At 51.2% G+C, this 13,242-nt stretch overlaps 1 protein-coding gene and 1 long non-coding RNA gene across 8 annotated transcripts in view; one reads left to right on the top strand and one right to left on the bottom strand.

The window, feature by feature from the left end:
- The window catches only part of GALNT16 (polypeptide N-acetylgalactosaminyltransferase 16), a 112,170-nt gene that overhangs the window by 24,275 nt on the left and 74,653 nt on the right, over positions 1 to 13,242 (bottom strand). For all 7 annotated transcript variants that reach the window (XR_014809078.1, XR_014809076.1, XR_014809077.1 and 4 more), the window contains 5 exon segments: positions 10,876 to 10,974; positions 8,971 to 9,038; positions 8,255 to 8,320; positions 4,192 to 4,313; positions 830 to 917 (listed from right to left, as the gene is read on the bottom strand). Coding sequence is in view for 3 of the 7 variants with exons in the window: in NM_001244918.1 (NP_001231847.1) it covers positions 830 to 917; positions 4,192 to 4,313; positions 8,255 to 8,320; positions 8,971 to 9,038; positions 10,876 to 10,974 (443 nt within the window). In the remaining 4 variants the exon portion in view is untranslated.
- The window catches only part of LOC146401824 (uncharacterized), a 118,298-nt gene that overhangs the window by 87,868 nt on the left and 17,188 nt on the right, over positions 1 to 13,242 (top strand). The gene's annotated exons all lie outside the window — the stretch shown is intronic.

The following is a 13,242-nucleotide window of genomic DNA, read 5'->3' as shown; positions in this document are numbered from 1 at the left end:
TGCAGCATATGGAAGTTCCCAGGCTAGGGGCAGAATCAGAGCTGCAGCTGCCAGCCTACGCCACAGCCACAGCCACACCAGATCCAAGCCATGTCTGCAACCTACACCACAGCTCATGGCAACACCGGACCCTTAACCCACTGAGCAAGGCCAGCGATCAAACCCACATCCTCATAGATACTAGTCAGGTTCGTTTCTGCTGGGTCACAACAGGAACTTCAATGAATAATGTATTTTAATGCAATATATCCAAAATATCATTTCAACATGTAATCAATACAAAAAATTACTAATGAGGTATTTTATTCTTTCCTACTGTCTTCAAAACCTGGCATGTATTTTAACTTACAGCACATCTCTATTCAGACTGGTCACATTTCAAGAGCTCAGCAGCCCAATGTGGCAAATAACTGCTGTATTAAGCCCGGTCTGGACCATTTTCAGGTGTGCCTATTAGGAATCCATGCAAAGCTGAGGGCTCCCCTTCTCCCACCCCACGACAGTTGTCATATCATGTTTTTCTGCCAGGACTTGTGGCCGCTGTCCCTGGGCTGACCACATTTGAGAAGGATGTGTCAATGTCTGCAGCTAAGGAAAGAACCAGAGACTAGCCTGGCTCTGTCCTTGATTGGCCAAGAGCCTGAACCTGCCAGCTCTGGCCCTTCATCTCCAACCCCAGGATTCTACACAATCCCTTTCTGTTTTCTGGAAGTAAGAGCGGTGGGAAACACTGGCACAGCTGGGAAGAAGGGCACCAAGCCAGGGATTTTGTCTATTGTCACCTGCCTCCTTTCAGGTCCAGAGCCCCTCCCCGGGGAGCCGGACCCACCTCCTCGAAGGTCAGCAGATGCAGCAAGGTAGGCGAAATTATCCAGACTGATGACATCAATGATGGGGCTCACCACACGGGTGTGGTCCTAAGAGGGGACACACAAGATGGTGTGAGGTCAGGGACTCTGTGAAAAAAGGCCCAACAGCTTCTCCCACAGGACAGGTCAGGCTCCCAGGAGCCGTCCTGCATCCACATCCAGGCCCCAGGAAGATGCCACTTGAGTCCCATGGGCATGATGCTCTGCCAAGCCTTTTCCCCTCGCATCATGTTGAGCACTACCGGGCTCTCACCTCCTCCATGAAGCCCTCCCTGATGGCTACAGGCTGACGAGTTCTTCCTCTTTCAAGCTGCTCTCACTATTATAGTCCAGACAAGTCCTGAGACAATGAATGAAAGGCTGCCTGAGGTGGCTCTTCTGTTGCTGTTCTACTAATGGTCATCTACCTTCGTACAAGCTGGGGCCACATCTTCCCAGCTGCATGCACCACAAAAACTTGAGGGCAGGGACCCTGCAGTCCCTGTGTAACTTGGGTGACACTCCTCTCACGCCACATCCACTTCAAGGTCAGACTCGTACTCCCTTCCTTCATCACCTCCCAGATGCAAACCCATCTCCAAAAGCTTGGTGGGTAATGCCAAGTTTATTAATGGTTTTTTTTTGGGGGGGTAGCGGAGGTGGTGGTAGTGGTGGTGAATTATATAAAACATATACCACATGCAAAACTTAATCGCCCTCCATCAGCAGAGTGGCTGCTCTCTTTTCTCCCTCCATAGAGGGACATGCAACAAAGCCTCTTTTTTCTTCTCTCTCCGAGCACTCTCCTGACCCGCAAAATCCTCTTGTCTGCAACTCGGAATCCAGCTTTGCCCCTTAGCTCACACTCCATCTCAGGATGACAAAAATGTGGGACGTGACAGATCAGGGAAGACCATCCATGGTCTCTCACAGTGTTGTACTGGCACCTCACCTTATCCTTTTTTAGATTTTTCTTTTTTAAAGCTGCACCTGCAGCATATGGAAGTTCCCAGGCCAGAGGTTGAATCATAGCTGCAGCTGCCAACCTACACCACAGCTCACAGCAATGCCGGATCCCTGACCCACTGAGTGAGGCCAGGGATCAAACCTGAATCCTCATGGACACTATGTTGGGTTCTTAATCCACTGAGCTTTTTTTTTTTTTAGGGCCACACCCATGGCATATGGAGGTTCCCAGGCAAAGGGTCCAATCAGAGCTATAGCTGCAGACCTACACCACAGCCACAGCAACATGAGATCTGAGCCGCGTCTGCGACCTACACCACAGCTCACAGCAATGCCAGATCCTTAACCCACTGAGCGAGGCCAGGGATCGAACTTGTGTCCTCCTGGATGCTAGTCAGATTCATTTCCACTGAGCCATGACAGGAACTCACCCTTGACTTTTTTTTTTTTTTTGTATTGAGATATAATTCACATTTTATAACAATTTTATTAGATATAATGGCTATACCGTAAAATTTACCACTTTAAAGGGTAAAATTCAGTGGTTTGTAATATATTCACAAAGTTGTGCCAGCATCACCACTACCTAATTCCAGAACTGTTCATCATCCCAACAAGAAATCCTGTACCTACTAGCAGTCACTCCCCAGTCATCCATCCCGCCAGCCCCTGACAATCACCAATCTACTTTTTATTGCTATAGATTTGTTTATTCTGGAAATCTCATATAAATGGAATCACATAATATGCAGTCTTCTGTGACTGGCTTCTTTCACTTAGCATAAGGTTTTTGAAGCTTATCCACACCAAGGCATGTATCAGTACGTCCTTCCTTTGGATGGCTGAAGAATAGTCCATCGTATGGATATATCACATTTCATTACCCATTCATCAGTTGATAGATAGTTGGTTGTTTCTGTGTTTTGGCTATTCTGAATTATACTGCTATGAACACTCATGTTCAAGTCTTTGTGAGGGGCTCTGTTTTCATTTCTCTTAGGTATATATAGATACCTAGCACTGGAATTGCTGGGTCATATGGAACCTCTACATTTAAACTTTTAAGGGACTGTTTTTCCTTTTCTTTTTCTTTTTTTTTTTTTTTGTCTTTTTGCCTTTTCTAGGGCTGCTTTCCATGGCATATGGAGGTTCCCAGGCTAGGGGTCGAATCAGAGCTGTAGCTGCCAGTCTGCGCCAGAGCCACAGCAACATGAGATCTGAGCCCCGTCTGCGACCTACACCACAGCTCACGGCAATGCTGGATCCTTTTAACCCACTGAGCGAGGCCAGGGACCGAACCCACAACCTCATGGTTCCTAGTCGGATTCGTTAACCACTTCGCCACGACGGGAACTCCTTAAGGGACTGTTTTCCAAAGTGGCTGTACCATTTGACATTCCCTCCAGAAACACGTAGACTCCTATTTATCTGCATCCTCACCAGCACTTGTACTGTTCATCCTTTTGCTTAGACCCATCCTAGTAGGTATCAAGTGGTACCTCATTGGGTTCAGACTTGCATTTTTCCCTAAGGAATGAATGTTGAACATCGTTTCATATGCTTGTTGACCATCTGTCTATCTTCCTTGAAGAAATGCCCATTCAAGTCCTTTGCCCATTTTTAAAGTGGGTTCTTTGTCTTTTTGTGGTTGCATTGCAATCCCCTCATCCCTTGCTCCATGTGTCCAAATTCTCCCCATTCTAGAGAACAGCAGGCACATAGGAGGCCCATCTGCCCTCGTTCCTTGAGAACACCATCCTCTCCTCCCTCCTTCTCAGGCTGACCCACCTTCCAGCCCCATCCCAGGACCCTGCCTCCCCTCAAGAAGGAAACAATAGGAGTTCCCATCGTGGTGCAGTGGTTAACGAATCCGACTAGGAACCATGAGGTTGCGGGTTCGGTCCCCGGCCTTGCTCAGTGGGTTAAGGATCCAGCGTTGCCATGAGCTGTGGTGTAGGTTGCAGACAGAGCTCAGATCCCTCGTTGTTGTGGTTCTGGCGTAGGCTGGCGGCTATGGCTCCAATTAGACCCCTAGCCTGGGAACCTCCATATGCTGCAGGAAGCGGCCCTAGAAAAGGCAAAAAGACAAAAAAAAAAAAAAAAGAAGAAGAAGAAGAAAACATCCATTTGCAGTAGGAGCTTCATGGCTCACCCAGGCTTTCAGCCAATTCTCATGACAACCTAGTAGGACAAATGTTACACTTACCCCGTTTTCAGATGAGAAAGCACAATGAGGTGACGTCACTCAGGAGGGAACAAACCATTTGGGCTTCCTATTCTGCCTGCCCAACTCCAGAGACCCTTCATATGCCCTCATGCTGAGAACACAGTGGGCACGTCCGGAAGGACAGAGCTCCCCCAGGGAAGACACACTCACCTCCTTCACCCGCTGCAGCATGGGCTGCAGCCACTCCGTGTTCACTTCGCAGTGGCTGTCCAAAAAGGTGAGGACCCCAGCTGCAGCCACATCTGCCCCTCGAACTCGGGATCGGATCAGCCCTGCAACGGCAGTGGACAGGCATTGTGCTGGGGCAGAGCCAGTTGGCTCAGCCGTCCCCCAAACTCAGGGATCCCTACCCCTTAGGGCTGAGCTTTCCTCAGAGTTATTGGGATTTAACTTTACTTTGTTTTGCTGTTTGTTTGGTTTTTTTTTTTTTTAATATTTATTGAGCACCTGTCATATGTCAACACTGTGCCAAGCACTTTGCGTACATGACTTCATTTAGTTTCTACAGCAACTATAAGACAGATATTCTCTCCATTCTTTTTTTTTTTTTTTAATCTTTTGCAGGCTGCACCCAAGGCACATGGAGGTTCCCAAACTAGGGGTCTAATCGGAGCTACAGCTGCTGGCCTACACCACAGCCACAGCAACTCGGGATCCAAGCCGCGTCTGCAACCTACACCACAGCTCACGGCAACGCTGGATCTCCAACCCACTGAGCGAGGCCAGGGATCGAACATACAACCCCATGGTTCCTAGTCAGATTCGTTTCCGCTGCGCCTGGTTTGTTTTGGTTTTTGTCTTTTTAGGGCTGCACCCGCAGCATATGAAAGTTCCCAGGCTAGGTGTGGAATTGGAGCAGCATAGCAACGCCAGATCCAAAACACATTTGTGACCTACACCACAGCTTGCAGCCATGCCGGATCTTTAACACACTGAGCGAGGCCAGGGATCAAACCCACATCTGGAGTTCCCATCGTGGCGCAGTGGTTAATGAATCCGACTTGGAACCATGAGGTTGCGGGTTCGGTCCCTGCCCTTGCTCAGTGGGTTAAGGATCCGGCGTTGCCGTGAGCTGTGGTGTAGGTTGCAGACGCGGCTCGGATCCCGCGTTGCTGTGGCTCTGGTGTAGGCCTATGGCTACAGCTCCGACTGGACCCCTAGCCTGGGAATCTCCATATGCCGCGGGAGCGGCCCAAGAAATAGCAAAAAGACAAAACAAAACAAAACAAAACAAAAAAAACCCATATCTTCATGGATACTAGTCAGGTTCTTAACCCATTGAGCCACGACAAGAACTCCCACTTCACTTTGTTGGTTTCTTCCCTGTCTCTTTTTCTTTCTCTCATCCATCCATCCACCATCAACACTCTGAGGTTATTCTCTGTGTGCCCTCCATGTGCCACACTGGGCTCTGGGGACACAGTGATAAACAGTCAAGAGTTTAGGGAACAAGAGTGGTAATAAAGTATGGTTTGGTAACAAAAAAGAATCAGAAACCAAAACCCTCTCCCTGCCACCACTCAGAAACCTCAGGGCAGTCCCCTCCAGCTGCACCATCCTGTATGACATGGAGAGAATCTTCTAGACTAAGGTAGGCTGGAGCTGGTAGGCCAGCCCCTTCACTCACCTTAGCATATTATTTAACTTCTCTGAGCCTTGGTTTTCTTATCTGCAAGATTCAGAGAGCATAATCCCTGTTTGTGGGGGACGGTGCGTGGTGCCCAGGGGGCCTACGTGTGCTAGATCCTTGTCTGCTTCCACCCCATCCCCGAGTCTCACTGATGGCTCACCAACTGTGGGAAAATGGCCTCACTTTGGGCAGCTCCCTGGTCAGGGCCAGGGACTTGCCTGGTCAGGAGAGAGGAGCCATTGGTTGCTCTGGGAACAACCTCACCCTAAGAGCTAGGAAAATGAGTCGCTTCTTGGAGAGATTGCCCTGGCCACACCTCTGCCCAGCACTCTGCCTCTATCCACCTGACGATCCATCCATCTATGCAAAAGGCCATCTGCCCCATCCCTCCACACCATAGGGAGCTATAAGACGCCTAATCATAAATTTACGTCTATTTTTAAAAAAAGAGCTCCCGCTGTGTCACGCTGGGTTAAGAATCTGAATGCAGCAGCTCAGGTCCCTGTGGAGGCGTGGGTTTCATCCCCGGCTTGGTGCGGTGGGTTAAAAGATTCAGCATTGCTGCAGTCTTAGCTGCAGTGGTTTATTTTATTCCAGTTTGAAGGTCCCCTGTTCTTACTTTTGTTTTTTGCTTTTTAGCACTGTTCATCTGGCATATGGAGGTTCCCAGGCTAGGGGTCAAATCAGAGCTAAAGCTGCCGGCCTACACCACAGCCACAGCAATGCCAGATCCAAGCCCTGTCTTTGACCTATACCACAGCTCATGGCAACCCTGGAGCCTTAACCCACTGAGCGAGGCCAGGGATCGAACCCACATCCTCATGGATCCTAATTGGGTTCATAACCGCTAAGCCAGGACGGGAACTCCCTCTTGATCTTTCTTAAATACGCTCATCACATCTGTCTGTGGCTCCCTATTCTCGGCTTTATCAAGTGTAAACGCCTTTCTCTGGCTTACACGGCCCTCTGTTACCTATCCTCACCCAATTCAGTCCTTGTGCCGACCAGGCCTGATTCTCCCAGGCAGGGACACTAAGTAGAGGGAGGCTAAGAGACTTGGCTCCGGGTGGGTGTCCCTACCCTTGAGTGAATCCTGGCTCATCTATTCATCACCCAGGGCAAACTATGGAATCTACTTTTTTTTTTTTTTTCCATTATACCTGGTTTACAGTGTTCTGTCAATTTTCTACTGCACAGCAAGATGACCCAGTCACACATACATATATACATTCTTTTTTCTCACATTATCGTGTGCCATCATAAGTGACCAGATATAGGGAGTTCCCGTTGTGGCGCAGTGGTTAACGAATCCAACTAGGAACCATGAGGTTGCGGGTTTGATCCCTGGCCTTGCTCTGTGGGTTAAGGATCAGGCGTTGCCGTGAGCTGTGGTGTAGGTTGCAGACGTGGCTTGGATCCCGCGTTGCTGTGACTCTGGTGTAGGCTGGCGGCTATGGCTCCAATTCGACCCCTAGCCTGGGAACCTCCATATGCTGCAAGAGTGGCCCAAGAAATGGCAAAAAAAGACAAATAAATAAGTGACCAGACATAGTTCCCAGTTCTATACAGCAGGATCCCACTGCTCATGCATTCCAAGGCAATAGTTTGCATCTATTAACTCCAGATTCCCAGTCCATCCCGCTCTTTCCCCCTCCCCTTGGCAACCACAAGTCTGTTCTCCATGTCCATGAGTTTCTTCTCTGTGGAAAGGTTCATTTGTGCCACATATTAGATTCCAGATATAAGTGATATCATATGGTATTTGTCTTTCTCTTTCTCACTTAGTACGAGAGTCTCTAGTTAAACTATGGAATCTTCTTCAGCCCCTGGTTAAGGAAGGACAGGCTGTTATGAGGACTGACTGAACGTGAGAACGTGAGCAGAGAGAATGCCACAAGATGTGCAGTGGGAAAGGCGGGAAGAGGCGGTTAGTATTACCTGTTCTCAGGCCTGACTGATGCCTCTGTTTGCAGAGTGCCCCCCCCAGCCCTGCCCGCCGCCCCCCTGCTTGGAATGACCACCCCATTCACCTGTCTCCCAACCCCCTCACCCAATCCAGGCCCCTCCCTGATCACGCCCCGCTCCTCTGGCCCCTCTCCTCCATCTCCATTCTACCCCCGTATAACCAGCCTTAGCTCCATAATAAGCTCTCTGCGGGCAGGGATCATGTTTTATACTCCTTCTGTGTCCCCTAGAGTGCCAGGCACACCCCCATGCCATGGTCCACAGTCCAAAACTCCTCTTAAGTGGAAGTGAGGTCACATCTGCTTTATACCGCTCTGTGCTTTTCCCAAGCATTTAATCCTTAAAATAACCATGCAGGGCAGAAAGGATATTATTATTCCCATTTCTCAAAAGAGACAACTAAAGCAGCCAGGAGCCGAGCTACTTGCCTACAGTCGTGTTGTGATAGGGGCTGTCCTGAGGGAGCGGGAGGGTCTTTCCCTAGACCTTGGTCCCGGCCACCAGGAACCCAGCCGGACCATGCTGGCTTGGTATAATGTGGCACCAAAAGGGAACGGGGAGGTGCAGAAATCCAGACCAAAATAGGTCTGGGGCAGCACCCAGGGTCCAAGAACTTACCTTCCCGCCGGTCATTGCGCAGGCACTTGACCTTGGGGATCCTGGTTAGGAGCAGACAGTCTTCAGCTGGGGGTAGAGAAAGGAAGCAAGCTCATTCATCAGACCACATGCCGTTCGACCACTACCAGAATGGCCCAGGCACTGTCCCAGACCAGGCCCAGGGAGAGGGCCTGGGAAGGGGAGGCATGGAGGAGAGGTCATCTCTACTGGCCAAAGGACTGCCGGGGGGGCCCCACTGCCAGGTGAGACTGAGGAATGCCTGTATTTGTGGCATTAACTCCAGGGGGCGCCAGAGAGCACCAGCGCCGTCACCAGTCCAGCAATATTCTGGGTTGGTTTTTTTGGGCCACAGCATACAGTGGCTTGATGTGGGATCTCAGTTCCCAGACCAGGTACGGAACCCAGGCAGAAGTGGTGAAAGTGCCATATCCTAACCACTAGACCATCGGGGAACTCCCCAGGGACAATACGCTGCACATAGAAGTTGTGATGATGAAGGATGCTGGTGATGCTGTTTAATTTTTTAAATGTCATCTTGCTGGTGTCCCATCAGAGCAACACCACTTCTTTGGCACCAGGGAGCAGAGCCGGGGTGGACTCTTAGAAAAGATCCCTGTGGAGGGCAGAGGTCAGCCAGGACAACCTCAAGATTGCTTCCTTCAAGCATTCTGGAAGAAACACAGTGTGAAGAGGTGCAAAAAAAGGTGGATACTTACGATCTGAACTGAAGTCATCTACTAGAATGATCTCCTGGATCAGGCTGGCAGGAGTTCGGTTCAGGACGCTGGAGCAGGGACAGGGACAGAGAAGCCCAGACTTAGGGGCCACCTTCCACTTGCCTCTTCCTGCGGTGGGCTTCCCCACCCACCGCCCAGCTCGGGGGCCAGCACCCTGGCCACAGGCAGCTGCCTGCAAACCTTCCAGGCCCTGGTCAGTGGTCAAGGGGCAGTCTGATCCTCAGGCTCCTCCAAGAATCTGCTGACCCTGCCACCTGGACCCTCAGGCACTTGGGACCCTCCCCAGATGGAAGGTGGGGGCTGTCCTAGTTGAGCTGTCCAGGCAGGGTCTGTGGGTGCTCTGGCTGCCTAGGCTTAACAAGCCTGCCTGAGGCAACCCCCGCTGGTCCTGGAGCTGCCCTGCCTGGAAAGCTAGTGAGGCTCCTTCTGGCCTGATGGGTCAGGAGACGTGTTTTCAGAAAGCACCCCCACCCCCACCCCCACCCCTCTTCCCTCACTCCCTGCTGAAGGAAAGCTAAGCTTCTTGCTTTTTTTTTTTTTTTTTAAGGGCTGCACCTGTGGCATATGGAAGTTCCCAGCTAGCGGCTGAATTGGAGCTGTGGCTGCCAGCCTACACCACAGCCATAGCAATGCTAGATCTGAGCCGTGTCTTCAACCTATGCCACAACTTGTGGTAACGCCAGATCTTTAACCCACTGAGCGAGGCCAGGGATAGAACCTACATCCTCATGGATACTAGTTGGGTTCATAACCTGCTGAGTGAGCCACAATAGGAACTCCCCCTAAGCTTCTGTAATCCTTAGAATCCCACTGGGTACTCCGTTCGGAATTCTATATATATATTTTTTTTTTTGCTTTTTATGGCCGCACCTGAGGCACGTGGAGTTCCCAGACTAGGGATCAAATTGGAGCTGCAGCTGCCAGCCTACACCACAGCCACAGCCACTCCAGATCCGAGATGAATCTGCAAACTACACCACAGGTCACAGGAACGCTGGATCTTTAACCCACTGAGAGAGGCCAGGGATTGAACCCACATCCTCATGGGTACTAGTTGGATTCTTGCCACGCTGAGCCACAATGGAAACTCCCCCTAAGCTACTTTAATCCCTGGAATCCCACTGGGTACTCCATTCCGAATCCTATTCTAACCTAAGTTCATTAAAGAAATGGAGCTAGGAGTTCCCGTCGTGGCGCAGTGGTTAACGAATCCAACTAGGAACCATGAGGTTGCAGGTTTGGTCCCTGCCCTTGCTCAGTGGGTTAAGGATCCCGTGTTGCCGTGAGCTGTGGTGTAGGTTGCAGATGGGGCTCGGATCCCGCGTTGCTGTGGCTCTGGCGTAGGCCGGTGGCTACAGCTCCGATTTAACCCCTAACCTGGGAACCTCCATATGCCATGGGAGCGGCCCAAAGAAATAGCAAAAAAAAAAAAAAAAAAAAGAAAGAAAGAAAGAAATGGAGCTAGCAGAAGTCAAACTTGACCACAGGGCCATGCTCAGGAGGACAGATGGGGCCCCTCTCTCTGAACGGCTGACAGGTGCCTACTGGGCTGACATCATCCATCTGAGGCCTCACCCCAGCCACCCATTCTCGCCTTCCTCTGCTCCTGACCCCTGCATTTCTGCCCTCATCCTGGGGACCTGACCTTATGTTTGTGCATCTTGCTAATAGTTGGATTTCTTGGGTCTCCCTGACCCTGATTTACCAGCTCCAGCTTCTCAGAAAGGGCAGGACGCCCCCTTCCAGGGCCCACTGGTCTTCACAACATCTGGCCCCCGCACCCGAGTCTCGGTGTCCCCCTCTGCCGGGACCCAGCAGATCCCCGAGGCCTGGGGCAGCAGCACCGCTGAGATGATGAGATGATCGCTCCAGGGCAGGGCTTACCTCTTCACTGTGCGCAGGAGGGTAGAGCGGGCTTCGTTGTGGAAGGTGATGATGACGCTGGTGGCCGGCAGGTCCGAGGAGTAGGACACAGATGGGCAACTGAGAAGAGAGCAGAAGGTCAGAGGGCAGCTGTGGGAGCATCCTCAGGGCAGGTTCAGGCTTCTCTTTGTCCAGCTTGCTGCCTCCTGAAGCTGGACGCAGGCCCTGCCCCTACACACCCACCCCGCTCAGGCCACCCCGCCTGGAGTCCTTGGAGGGAAGTACAGATTGGGGGAACTTCCTGGGGCCAGGGGCTCTTTACCAAAGCCCTAGAACACTCAGAGCCCCAGAGTCACTGAACTGACTCCTAAATATAGTCAATAATTTAGGTGATTGCTGTAGTACCGGATACTTAAATTGATGCAGAATAAATTCTGAATCCCTGCTATTAGATTTTATATTTTCAATCCTAATCTTAGTAAAAGAAGATGTCTTCTGTTCAGTCTTTGTCGCTACTTTTAAAATCCTGATGAAAATTCGCCTTTATTTCATAGGCATATTTGGTTAAGCACAAAAATCTTGAAACATGGCTGGCCTTTCTTTTCTGTATGCTTTTATTCACACATTAATATTGGATTTATATGTAAACAGACAAAAAATAGAAGAGCGAAGCACTACATGAATCCAAAATTTTTGTTCCTTATAACAATTTTTTTTTCTTTTTTTTCTTTTTTTGTTGCTTAGGGCCACATCCACAGCATATGGAAGTTCCCAGGCTAGGGGTCGAATCGGAGCCTCAGCCCTACACTACAGCCACAGCAATGTCAGACCTGAGCCCCGTCTGCGACCTACACCACAGCTCACGGCAACGCTGGATCCTTAACCCGCTGAGCAAGGCCAGGGATCGAGCCTGTGTCCTCATGGATGCCAGTCAGATTTATGAACCACTGAGCCACGACAAGAACTCCCCTTGTAACAATTCATATTAAATCTCCAGGGAGTTCTTGTTAGGGCACAGTGGGTTAAGAATCTGACTCCAGCAGCCCCGGTCGCTGCAGAGGTGCAGGTTCGATCCCTGGCCCTGAGGGGTGGGTTAAAGGAGTCAGAGTTGCCACAGCCTCTTCCACCCCACCTCCTGGCTCCTGACATTGGGTAGGATCTGGAGAGGAATGGTGCACATGCTGCCCTCCTGTGAACAGCTCCCTCTCGCTGCCCAGGGCTAACGGCGGAGCTGGTGACACCAGGCAGAGGAGCAGCCTCCCTCCTCCGCGGGCACTAGGACACCTCAGAGGGGACTGAGTCTCTGAGGAGACACCAAGTCAGTTCTGACGCCGCCGCCCCCTCTCTCCCCTAGCAGCTCTGTGCTCTGCTTTCTCCAGACGCCACATTTTGGGGCCATTGTCTCCCCCCATCCTCAGGAAAAGGAATTAGAACAATCCATCCTTGCTGGCCTTCCTCCCGTCATTTTGGTGACTGCTTCTGTGAATGCATTTATTCGAATGCCTGGGGCCGGCGGGAAGGCAGCCGCAGAGCTGGTTTCATGGCAATCTTCTTTATTACAACTGCTCTCTGACTATGCCAGCAGTGACTATTTTTTCATTACGGCATTCATTCCACTGACAGCGGCTTATAGCCGAATTCCCAGGCCCATTTCCTGCCCTGCAGAGTGGCCCCGGGTCAGAGAGGCAGGATTTCCACTAGGCTGGGGCCCCTGCAGGAGAGATCCTGAGAGCCCTTAAAATAAATCTCCTTGAGAGGGAAAATGGGGGCGTAGGAGGGGTAGGAAATTCTCCTCTGCCTCCCGGGGAAGCCAGGAATCCCAAGTGCCTGCCCTCCCAGAAGCATGTGGATTTGGGGGTGGGAGGGCTTGGTCCGCTGAGATGGGAGGGCTGGGAAAAGCAGTCACCCCCGGGCGCCCAACCCCCCCTGCACTGGCCTCTAGGGCCCCATCTTCGAACCCCACCAGCTAGTGCCCAGGAAGGAGGGAATCCGGAAAGCAATGCCCATCTTCCACCTGAAAGCAGCCAACCGACCACAGCCTCTCTGGACGGTGGACCTGACCTCCTCCCAGCTGCCCCCTCCAACCCTTTCCACCTGCATTTCCTGGGGATTTATAGCCATGACAATAGGAATTTATCCAGCTCCCAGGAGCCGAGGGCCTCTGAAGAGGTTTGTCTCATGCCCGTGTTTTGAGTTTGGGGCTGATGGGATTTTCTCTATGATGCCAGTAGGTCTGACTTGCATGATTTAGGCATCTCGGGAGCCCTGCCTCCAGGGGGCTCCCTAGATCGAGGGCTCGGCAGTTTGGAGTCCAGCAGAAGCTGCCACCTGGAGCGCCAAGGGGAGAAGCATGGGCTCAGGCCACACACCTGGCTTCCCAGGGGAGAC

The sequence above is a fragment of the Sus scrofa genome, chromosome 7 (genome assembly GCF_054392235.1).
Source record: "Sus scrofa isolate SSC_HxYL_T2T_F1_AM1 chromosome 7, Sscrofa_HxYL_maternal_Yorkshire_Landrace_v2.0, whole genome shotgun sequence".
Taxonomy (NCBI): domain Eukaryota; kingdom Metazoa; phylum Chordata; class Mammalia; order Artiodactyla; family Suidae; genus Sus; species Sus scrofa.
This window is presented reverse-complemented; position numbering and strand designations above follow the sequence as displayed.